The following is a 12,423-nucleotide window of genomic DNA, read 5'->3' as shown; positions in this document are numbered from 1 at the left end:
ATGTTTTGCATCTACTGGACAACATGGAGCACTTCTTAAACCTGGAGGTACTTCGGCATAAAGTCTGTTTTTAGCTGCTATCTGTGCTAAGGTGGAATTTTTTATGTTTCGTAAAAATCGTTTAGAGTACCCACGCTCTTTCAGTTTTGAGAAAACAATCGTACAGGCTTGGTTGAAATCAGAAGATCTTGTACAAATTCGATGAAATCGTAAAACTTGTGACTTAATTATACCAGAAAGGGTATGTTTTGGGTGAAAGGAGCTCTTGTGCAAGAGTTGATGAGTATCAGTTTCTTTGAAATACACTTTAATATCCAGTTTCTGCTATGGAATCTCCCTTAAAGACTGTGGTATCGAGAAAGTCTATGCTTTTGTCACTCACGTTTGCTGTTAGTTTGATAGAAGGATGGTGGTTGTTGAGAATTTCACAGATTTCCCAAAACTGTTCGATAGAATAAGTCCAAACCATAAAAATGTCATCCAAAAAGCGTTCGTAAAAAAGTGGGTCAAATGGACAGAGGGGCAACACCTCACGTTCCCACTCTGCCATGAAAAGGTTTGCGTACGAAGGGGCTAATCGTTTGCCCATTGCTGTCCCTGAAGTTTGTAAATATGTTTTACCATTAAATGTGAAATCGTTTCGACTAAGACAAATCTCTAAAAGCTGTAGAATTGCATCGTCGGGTCTGTTTGGATCTGGGTTTCTATTAAACTGCCGTTAAACCAGTTGTGTTATCAATATTGGTATACATAGAAAAAACGTCGATAGAAATTAAAATAGCATTAGAGGGAACTCGAAGATTTTTTATTTTATTGACAAAATCGGTTGTGTCTTTAAGGTAGGCGCGATGTTGACATGCTAGAGGTAGTAAGAAATGATCAATGTATTCTGACACTGCATATGACTCACTACCACAGTCAGATATAATCGGGCGGCCTTTAGGGATTTTATTCGAGATAAACCACTCCTTGGTTGGAATCTTATGGATTTTAGGCGAAGTGTACAAATGTCTCTCGCGACAATCAGGTTTGGCAGACAGATAGTCATATTGTTTCTGTTTGAGATAACTAGTTTTGACTAAATCGCCAAGAATATTGTTAATCATGTTAGCAGTTTCTTTGCTGTTTCTGGAGACCAATGAAGATTATCAACTGGTTCGAATTCTTCTTCGTAGGGTGGTAAGATTGTTGCGCTGTTGATACTGGACTCCATCATCATGTTGTTGAGAGTGCTGAGGTTCTGTCGTGCTTTCTTCGAGATTTTATTTGAAATGGTATACATGTGAAGAGGATCTTGGAGTTTGGGAAGGTTTTGTTGGTTGTGGCGATTAATTTCTGGGCTTGGTTTAAGGAGGTCTTTGGTAGCTGATCACGGTTGTTGAGGCCTACATGAAGAATAATGGTAGTAGGTTTGGGATCATGGTCGTATGATTCCAGGATTGACTGTATGTGATGGACTTGGGCACCGGGTTAAGAATGTATTTCGTCGACGGTGTGATTGGTACTGGTTCGGCAGTTGTTAGAATTGTAGCATTGGGAACGGACTGGGATCTGGTTCGAGGGGGGGGGGGAGGTTTGGATACACGCCTCAACTTGGATATAGACTGAGGGGTGGTTTGCTGGTCCAAAAACGCACAGAAGGAAGAAAGGTTGGCGGATCCAGGATCACGTGGTGAAGATTCAGATGGTGTGGAAGGGGAAGACGAGTCTGACAGTGGAAAGAGAAGGGGAGTGCCCTCTCTACGAGAGCCTATACCTATGTCTGCTGGACAAGGAGTAGATGAACTTCGGGCTCGTTTAGGGGTTTGGTTCGGCAGCGTGGTGGCTCTAGATGGTGCAGGTGTAGTGTCCATTTCAGTTGGTAGAGATATGGTTACTCTGGTTTTTGTTTCGTTGATTGTTTGGTAGAATTTGGTGATTACAGCTTGAGTGAGACGTTTCCCATAGGAGCGACGGGCCCAGGACAGGGCATGAGAAACGATGCGGTCGACGGCAGGTGATGACAAAGACTTGGTACGAATGGTGGTCAGCTTCTCTTGAAATGTGGTTTGGTAATGGTCGATCAGGACCTGCGTAACCTTAGAGAGTCATGTCCGATTGAGGGCTCTAATATTCGCGTCGACAGCTGATGTTTTCATTGCTGGACGGATAAAACTATCCAACTCAGAGACTTTGCGTTTGAAGGTAAACGCTGGTTGGCCTTGCTGTTCAAGGGTAAGGATTGCCAAATGATGGAGGGTTCTTCCTCCTTATGAGTGGGGACTGGTTGGCGTCGGTGGGCTGGTAGTCGTTTCTGTTGTTGGTCAGGTCGATGGTTACCTTTTGATTGGTAGGCTGTGTTGTAGGTAGGTCGGCGATGGGGTGGGATATAGCTGGATGGGTTGGTTGGTGGTCGGCGATTGAAGACAGGGCCGTTGTAGGGTACGTGATATTGGTTTGGTTGACGATTAGTGTTTCTATGTCTGGCTTCTTGCCAGTGGTTATTGTAGTTGGGGAGCATAACTGAAATAACTTGAGGTTAGAAAAGGAATGTACAGCGGATGTAACAGGAGGAAACTGTATATGCTAGCGTGAAAATGTGGGGATCAAATTATGCAAATAAGTCAAACTGGGTTTGGGGATATATAAAGTAAGATGAAAGTTATGATGGAAAATGCAAAAATATATATTTAGGTGATAAATAACGCTAACAATGATGTGAAAAATTATAACAAGTAAAACAAAAACTTACGCAATTGACACGAACCGGTTTTCGAAATATTATCCTTTTTCAAGTGCCGAGGAATGGTTATGTAATGAGATTGAATTTGCGATTTATATAGTAGTCAGTTAATACAGGTTTTTGATTTTCTAAAAAGTATTGAGTGAATCATGTCATATCTTTAATCAGTTGAGGATTAGGATTATTTTTGATTCCTTAATTAGTTGAGTACTTCAGTATAATAATGTTGTTGAGAATAATAGGTGGGGTAATTACGTAAATTGGAAATTATATCCTTTATTCGGTCTGTTGGAACATAGAAAAGTTTCCATAGGCTTACCATATAAAATTCATCTACAAAGAGAAATCAACGATAAGATATTCTTTGGAGAGAATGGTTCAGATGCAAAATTAGAAATAACGAATCTCCAACTTTTCATACCCGTAATAACACCATCAATTGAAGTAGAAACGAGAATATTCAACTCATTAACTAAAGATATTGAAATAGCTTTACTTCATCGTAATACGGTAAGTTTTGAACAGGTTTGTCCTCAATGTTAATAACTTTAATGTCTAAATCGTCAGTGGCACCAACCTAAATTCCATAACTGGACCTCTTAAGGATGTAAATCTTCTAAGAGCGTTAATAAAAGACGATGAACTAAGCTCTTCCACCACTTCGATATGAATCCCACGGACACTAAGCACGAAAACGTGAATGGTGGACTGGGATTTAAACGGTCTTCGGTATTCTGATATTCTGTGTTCCTTCTTAACTTGCGACACTTCACACAGTTGTGTAGTATAGACGAAATGAGACGCTTGCCTCCGGTAATCCAATATCCAGCATTTCGAACAGCACCCTCTGTTATATGTCGTCCCTGATGATGTGTCTTTTCGTGGTAGTACCGGACTAACAAGGTCGAAATGTAATGTTTACTGGTAACAATAATAGGATTTCTTGAATTATATGGAAGGCTAGAATGATTTAACCTACCACCTACTCTGAGCAAACCATCAGTGTCCAATATTGGCGAAACAGAGAGTAAAGAACTGTCTTTAGGTAATGGGGTGTTGTTCTTAAGACATTTTATCTCACTAGGGTAAAATTCGAATTGAACTTCCTTAAATATAAGTTTCTCAGAGTCCTCAATAAAGTCAACAATCGAACGATCACAAACTGCTCCTACTGGTTTCTATGCTGATTGTTTGAGAAAACTTATAGCATTAACCAATCTTGGCCAAGAAGAAAATCTTTCGAATCGACTGGTTCCAAGTCTAACATGTATTGGGGTTTTACATGATAAAACATCTGGTCTCAAATCACTGTCCTGTTCAGGTTCTATTAAATCATATTGCAAAGTTTCACATTCGTTGATTGGTAATAAACTTGGTCCTTTAAGCCACAAACTATCTTGAATATTTTCTGAACGTAAAGGTCTTGTCGCTTGATCGGCTGGGTTTAAATTGGTTGGTACATAAAACCATTGGTTCGGAGAAGTAGAACGTCTGATTCTATCCACACGATTGTTTACATACACATAAAAACGTTCAATTATAAAATCTGGGTATTTTATCTTCATGGACACAAACGACATCTCCAATGGAAACACTAGGACCCTTTTTATATCGCGGACGATGATGTTCTCGTAAATCTGTAAGATATTCTTGATACCAACGTTTCCAAAAGTGAGATAATACAGTATTCAAATATTTCTTGCATTTAGTCATTTCACTGTCTGTATTAGATTTGGGAACGTTATCTTCAATAAACATATTTGGCTCGGATAATAAGCGTCTTCCCACTACTAAATGAGATGGTGTTAATGGCTCTCCACACTCTTCACCTAGGTTAGAATTCCTTCCACTTCGATTAACAATGTAAACAGTTCTTTAAATGTAACTCTAGCAGTACCTAAAGTTTTCTTAAGGTTTCACTGATCTCACCATTCTTTCAAAGAATCCTCCCCACCAAGGAGATAATTCTACGTTATATTTCCAAGATATATCTTTCAACGACACAAATGAGTTTAGTTCAGCGCTTTTAAAGGTTTTTCCATTATCCGAAATTACAAAAGACGGAACACCTCTGCGACCAATAAAAAGTTTCAAGGATCTAACAAATGTTGCAGAGCTTCTTCTATAAACTGATCATAAACAGAAAGTTCATCCTTTCGAATTCCTATTGTTTCTAAATCCCAAAACTTCTTCAAATCATCTGTTACGTTTAAATTATCTTCGGCTATTGAACAGTCAATTTGTAGAACGTGTGTAGAAGTAAAGTTAACTGAGCATGCAGGTAAATTATCACAGGTAAGTACAACTGGACCGGATAAAATCCATCCGAGCCTTGATTGAAGAATGGTAACACCATTTAAAAAGTTCCAATAGTAATCAGCGCCGATCAATACATCAACTTCAAAGTCATCAGAATGGGTAGGTATGTCGGCTAATTCATGACCTTGTAGGTGCGGATATTTTTGAAGGGCTATATCAAGAACTTGGTTGCTGATTGCACTGCAAATCGTGGGTATAGTAGGCATTTATTTACATATAGTACCATACCATCTCTTATCACCGAAGGTTTTAATAAGGAGATTATCAGAACCAATTACTGATAAACGATGTTTATCTCGCAGCCTATATGAGACATATGTTCGCTGACTGCAACTGTCAAAGATTATTCTAGAAACGGCTTTATTATGTTCTCTATCTGGCCTTCCCACTGGTGCCAAGGCGGTTTGCAGACGTACTGATGTTGAACTGGTAACACACATCGCATGAGCAGGTCTACTGTTATTAGGTGAATTGGGTTTATTACCATTAAGCCGGTTAGATGTGTCATGGGCTGATTTGTCGCATAATGACGTGTGTTGTTTTTCGTGACATTTAAAACACCGAATGTAAACAAAGAAAACATTTCCCCTTCTTTCGAAGAATACTTGGTCTGTTTATGGTATTGGTAACTACGTCACAGTTTGATGAAGAATGCTGTTGTCCACAGAAACTACAATAAGGACCTTGGTTGTCGGCATTGCCTTTGATGTAAATGTTTTTATCAAGACGCATCGTTCTCTGGCCTCAACTTCAGTTTTCAAAACTTCTAATATTTGGTTTACATCCCATTTATCTTTCTCACAAGTTCGTCTAATTAACAATTTAATTTCGTCTGGAATTTTCGATAAAATAACTGGTATCAATAGATTTCCTTAAGATTCTGATGCAACGCCTAAATTTTCTAAACTTCTCATACGCGATTCAATATTATCAAATAATGTTCGGATTTTAGAAACTTCTTCAATATTGGTGACGTTCGGCAAATCTAATAATGCTGTCATGTGGCGAGAAATTATAACTTGAGGGTTCGAAAATCTGTCCTTAAGGAGATCCACAGAGGCGTCGTAATTTTCTGTTGTAAGGGAAAACCCAGATATAACAGCTAAGGCAGCATCTTCCAATAAGCTTCTCAGATAATTAAATTTGTCAATTTTTGAAATGTCATCATTTGCATGAATAGCAGCATTAAAACTGTCCCAAAATGTCTGCCAGTCAACAGGTTCTCCAGTAAATTTATTTAATGTTAATTTCGGCAATTTAGTTTTAACTGACTTTGTAACTGTTTTGTTTAGGCCTACATCCATATCTGAATTACGACGAGTATTGTCAATTTTAGCCACTTTTAAAGTTCCTCAATTTCCATAGAATATGTGTTACATAATCACAAAACTCACTTTGATCGAAAACTTCGTGTTCGATTTCGTCATCACCAACCTTTTCGAGAAATTCGCCGTCAATTTTCTTCAAAGTTTCTTTTTTCTCAAACAAGGTCATCTTTGAAGCATTTAATAGTTCAGTATCCTCTTCAGATATATCACGGCCTTTCAGTTCCTGGATCGAATCAAATATTCTATTAACAGTTCGTTTGACGTAAGCCCGATGGCCTCCGCGAATCCTTTTCAGTTTTTCACTCATTTTTATGGTTCAGGGTTACACTAAATTCAGTTCAGGAAAATCAAATCCGTCTCGGTAGGACCATGTTGCGAATTTAGTTCAGATGAAATAAAAACAAACACAATTTCAGATACAGGTTTACTCATAAATTTCAAAGTTCAAAATTTCACAATGACTGACATCAACATACAGTTTCTACAATCGAGAGGAGGGTGTTGCTTAGTGACAGTGATATGACGCTTTGACTGTCAGTTCGTCCAAATTTCGTGCATATTTCATGTCATTTCGCAACAGGATCAAATATGCTATTCACGGTTGATAACATACCTCTACGAGTAAACGGTTTTGACTGACGACTTACACTGTAGGTAAATGTATCTGATTTAATATTCCAAATAAGTCTTAAACTTCTCTGTAGGTTTGGAGAGTTGGATTCGAAATCAATTTCGGTTAAATCTTTGGCTAAATCAGTATTTGGAAATCTTGAAATCACATTCGTATTGTTTGAACAAAGTTTATGAAGACGAAGATTTCCACCTTTCTGTAATGTTTTTTGAGTGGTTTTCACCAACTGTACTGCCGATTCTTCATCTGGTACTGAGACTAGCCCATCGTCGACGTAAAAGTCGTTATACACAAAATTACACGTGCCATCGCAAGTTTCATGATTTTCGCGACTACATGCGGATTTCCTTGAACCAAATGTGGCTACTGCGGGGGATGGGGAATTTCCAAAACACGTGTACCTTCATTCTGTATTCGATGAGTTCGTTGTTTGGGTCATTATCCTTGTTCCAAAGAAACCGCAAATAATTACGGCGAGCCTTAAGTGCATAAAAGTTAAAGAACATCTGCTCTTTGTCAGCAGTAACTGAAACTCGTTCTTTCCTAAATCTTAGCAAAACACCTATTAAGTTATGTTCTGAATATATCTGTAGTTGTAAATATTTCTTGTATGATCAGATTATGTCGGACTATTGCTTAGCATGGAGAATTTAATCGTGTTCTGAAGCGGAAATCATTGCTTAGCCAATCAGAAATAGCACGTGCATTACGTCATTTATTAGTCGATCAGCCATCTTTACATATTGTCATTTTCATTCATAGTCATCATTCATCGTTCATATTTAAGTCGTAGTGACCTAACACCATTTCCAGGTATTATATTCATGAATTAAGCATTTGTACGCATCTATAATGTATCGGTTTATACATAATATCATTTTCAGTAAGAATGAACTAGAAATTAGCTTCCCGGTCCCGGTCAAGTGCAATAGTCCTGTCCAATATTTTAAGTCTCATATTTATGTCTATGTCCATGTCATATTATTGCTCATTTATTATTAAGGTCTATATTGTGTCAATTTACTATATTTTTAGTCATTATGCTCATATTTTATGTCATATTAGTAGTATAGACTGTCTCCTTTTAGCATCGTCTGCTATTGCTGTAGGTCATACAAGCTACTGTGCTATTTTAGTGTCATGTTAGTCTGTCAGTGTCTTATTTGTCATATATGTCATTTCAGAATATAGAAGTCTGTATACTGTTCACAAAGAAACTATGTTCGCCAACAACTAGGCCTAGTCAATAAAATAAAGTCATAAAGTCATCATTAGTCGTCAAGTCATAAAGTCATCATTAGTCGTCAAGTCATTTTTCCTTCGTGAACTGTATATGAACAGATATGTCGATAAACTGTTTCATATTACGGAATACCAGTCTGCCACATTATCCTGCCACATAATTGATATCGCTAGGAATCAACAACAAGTTATTCGTTAAATCTGGGCCTGTCAATAAAACATTAAGTGAAATTCCGTGAAACTTGGCAGACGAATCGAAAACTACACGGATTTTATCGGGCTTTTTAGGGTGAATACCAACATTGTTCACCTGGGGTCAAAGGTGGGGCTATTTCAGCATGTCCGTTTTTAAATATCTTGTCTATGAAATCACTGAAATGCCCCAGTTTCTTCGGATTTTTCTTGAGACTTGATTCAAAATTCTTGGCTCTGTGATACGCTTGTTCAAAATTGTTCGGAAATTTTGACCGATTTTTTCTGAATGGTAATGGGGCGCTCCAGTTACCACTTTCCATCTGGATAAATCCTGATTCCATAATTTTGATAAATTCTTTATCATCAACTGATTGATCAACTTTATCATCATCAACAGTTGGTAGAAAAACATTGCTACTAAAATTAGAGTTAAAGTTTGTGTTAACGATGCGATCGACGTTTTCATTTATATGTAAATTGTTCGTACATGGTTCATATATAGATGTCCTTCCATTCGGTAAAACAAACGTTTTGTTTACGTTAACTGTCTCGGGAGCATGAATCTTTCCCAAACAGGCTTCTCCAATAATCACCCATCCCAGGGAAAGTTTCTGAGCATAAGGTGTATGCCGTGGTCCAATTCTTTGATCATAAACATGATGTGCCTCTAATAGATCTCTACCGATAAGTAATCGGATTTCTGCGTTGTCATCTAATGAGGGAATTAAACAACTGAGATCTCAAAGATGTGCAAATTGTGCAGCTACCGAAGTTGTAGGAATCTCTGCTTTTACATTGGGTATCTGGTTACATTCAATAAGGGTAGGTAACTCTAGCTTAGAAATACCATCTATTCCTTCAATCGTAAATCCTTCAGCACTGCGTCCGGATGCAACTTCATTCCCTGAGCATGAAGACAATGCATATTCCAGTTCTGGTCCTTTAATATTGAAGAGGTCAAAGAATTTAGACTTTGCTAGTGATCGATTGCTCTGATCATCGATGATGGCATACACTTTATGATTAATTTCACGATGATTAGTAGGATATACTTGTACTAATACTGTTTTAGCACATGACTTGCCACTGAAGCCTTCTCCACAATTTTGGGTACATGCTGATTCTGGTTTCTGTTCCGCGCCATGTCTTTGTGTAGATGAACTGTTTATTTCAACATGCAGTGCACCCGAATGACCCTTAGATTTACAAATCTCACAATGTCTAGTTTTACTACAGTTCTGGGCTAAATGTTTACCATTACAACAGCGAAAGCAAATAAAATGCCGCATAATGATTTCTTTCCTTTCAGATATATGTTTAGTCCGAAATAGTCTACACTGGTTTGGACTGTGACCAGCTTCTTCATGAATGGGACATTTGAGAAAATCATCTTTGGTTGACTGGTCATACTGTTTCTTAGGAGTTTCCGGTACAACATCGGTTTTCTTTATTGAAACTAGGGTTCGATGCTGGTTTCCTGATCTGGAATTGTGGGAATAGGATGTCTGATTCGAATTCAATGGTTTTCCTGAAAAATGTCCTGTAGACTTTTGATGAGTTGAATTGTTCTCATAATAAAACTGGGATCATGTAATTTAGGACTCATTTCACGAATAAATTTGACAAAATCTTTGAAGGGTGGGAACATAATTTTCCGGTCTGTTTTAATTATGTAAGCTCTATCAGTCCATTTAGTTTGTAAGAAAGTAAACTAACTATGGGATTAACACCACTGGATGAGTCATAGTAATCCAATAAAGAGCTGTATTTTGGTTGTTCCTTAACAGATTCTATTTCAGATAAGGGGTCACTAAGTTCATAGAGTTTAGTTAAATCATAAGAGGAAATCTTAGAAAAGTTTTTAATTTTCTTCTTTAGAGTGGATTCTATTTGTTCTGGTGAACCATACCGTTCATCAAGCCTTTCCCATTTCAGATTGGGGCCTTTTTTAGGGTCTAGGGCATTTTCTGCTTGAATACGTTATGCCTGCTTACCGGACTCACTTCCTAACCAACGGACAAGAAGATCGATTTCTTCTGGGGGAGTAACATCTAGACCAAGCATAATATTGGCGAAGCTTGACTTCCATAATAAATAGTTTTCTGGTTCATCGGTGAAAGATGTTAGACGAGAAAGGAGTAATTCTTTTTTTAGAAATAACTTTGTAAATTCTGAGGCTATATTAATGCCTGTACCAATACTCTGACCTAATTCTAAATTTGATGATTCTGGTATCCTTGTACCAGCTCTAGTTATGGAATTGTTGTTTAATTGATTACTAACTGATTGCTGATTCCATGTCTGGAGAAACCGAGGTTTGCTTAAGGGGTTGAACAGGTTGGAGCTTAAAAGTTGGAGATTGTGTAAATGAATCATTTTCATCTGATGTTTGTTGAGGTGCCTCAGCATCTACACTGAGACCAGTGATTAAGAACAAATTGTCCAGTTCTAATGAGTTTCTCTGATTGTACATCTGATAAAGGTCTTGAGCAGTCTGAACTGATACTGTCGCATACTATTTGAAACTCAGTTTGGGCCTCATCTGCTGCTCTTTTCACTGAAAGAAGATTCATGTCCATTTCTAATTCTTTCTTTCTTCTTGTATGTCTCATAGCTGCAAGAGACTCTTCTTCTTCAATTCTTACTTTCTCTTGCTGTAATTTAGCTTCTGATTTGGATTTGACAGGTTTTTCGAAATTTACGGAGTTCTGTTTTAAATCAGTATATTTTCATCTATTTCACCAAGTATTCAATAGCAGCTATTTGGAGTCTTTGAGCTGATACATCATTTTCACTTTCTTTACACCTTTTTTCTATCCAAAAAGTCATTAAAACGTGCAGAGAATTCTTAATAGTCATTGAAATATTTAATCAGAGCATTTTTGATAACCTGCAAATTGTTGAAATTGATTGGTTGAATTTCTTTTTCCAACATAAAATTGTTAATTTAAGTGTCAATTCTTCCAGTTATTGTGCTAAGTTTAGCACTGAATTCTAACACAAAAGCTTCATATTGATCTTTTCTAACTCCTGTCAGTGTTCTTGAAACGTCTTAATTCTGTCCTATGATCCATTATCTTTTACTTTAACTGTAATGTTAGTAGCTTGAATAACAAGAAAACTGCTTTATTCTTCATTATAAATTGTGCCTCATTCACTCTCGGAAGAGGTAAAAGACTGAAATAATATAAGAATACAAATTCTTACCATGTATTCAATAAAATATTCAATATAATTTAAAACCACATGTTAGGCCTACCTTAAGAGAGAAAACGAAAGTAGAAAAATGCAAGAAATATATTTGAACTCACGCCTAAATTCTAGTATACAAAGCATCACTGACAATGAAAGAAACTAATACAGATATGAAATACATAAAAATATAAGCACTCACTGTATGGGGAGATCAAATTGCCTTGAAATTTTGAAGATGAAAAAAATGTGAACATTTCCTATTTTCTGGGTTCTAGCCTTATTAATTTTTATAATGAAGAGTTCACCTTAATGGACGTAACTACTTAAAATAGACTGCAATGACAGTACACTTCAAATCCATATGTGTTCAGAATTATCCGCATTTAAATGTTAAAATGGCAACCTGTCATCTTAAGGTACTCTGTGATATATAGAAAAGACATATATAGAAATAGGGAGTAAACTTCCTAGATTGAGGTATTTTTAAAGGAGTTATGTGATTTTCTTACATGTTCAACACTCAAATCAACTGTAAACTGAATAATCACCTACAGTTTTCAATTATGAAAGCAGTCTCAATGCTTTCAGGTGCAAGATTTTGCTGTAAATGTCTATCCATGTGGAATTGTTGCCAGCTCCTTTTCACCATGGCTTGCTGCTAGTCCAGACAGGGTTGATCCTTGGTTGATAACAAACACTCACACCAAGTAAAGTTTAAATCCATCAAGAATTGTGCCTTGTAGAGTGTTTGCAGGCTGAAAATTGAACGAAGGGCAATAACTCATACAAAC

The 12,423-nt window shown here is 37.1% G+C and overlaps 2 protein-coding genes across 2 annotated transcripts in view; one reads left to right on the top strand and one right to left on the bottom strand.

Annotated features, from left to right (window-relative positions):
- LOTGIDRAFT_155084 (hypothetical protein) overlaps positions 1-1,908 on the top strand; it is a gene marked incomplete at both ends in the record, with an annotated part of 2,589 nt that extends 681 nt beyond the window's left edge. The window contains one exon of the mRNA XM_009065590.1: positions 1,610-1,908. Coding sequence (XP_009063838.1) covers positions 1,610-1,908 — 299 coding nt within the window. The remainder of the gene's footprint in view (positions 1-1,609) is intronic.
- Positions 1,909-2,921: 1,013 nt separating this feature from the next.
- Positions 2,922-6,676, bottom strand: LOTGIDRAFT_155083 (hypothetical protein; the record flags this gene model as incomplete). The annotated part of the gene is made up of 2 exons (XM_009065589.1): positions 2,922-3,055; positions 6,436-6,676. 2 exons carry the CDS (start codon positions 6,674-6,676, stop codon positions 2,922-2,924), a joined length of 375 nt encoding a protein of 124 aa, XP_009063837.1.
- Between the last annotated feature and the right edge of the window lie 5,747 nt (positions 6,677-12,423).

This window comes from Lottia gigantea (assembly GCF_000327385.1).
Source record: "Lottia gigantea unplaced genomic scaffold LOTGIsca_7, whole genome shotgun sequence".
NCBI classification, from domain to species: domain Eukaryota; kingdom Metazoa; phylum Mollusca; class Gastropoda; family Lottiidae; genus Lottia; species Lottia gigantea.
Note: the sequence above shows the minus strand (reverse complement) of the source record. Positions and strands in the feature narration are given on the sequence as shown.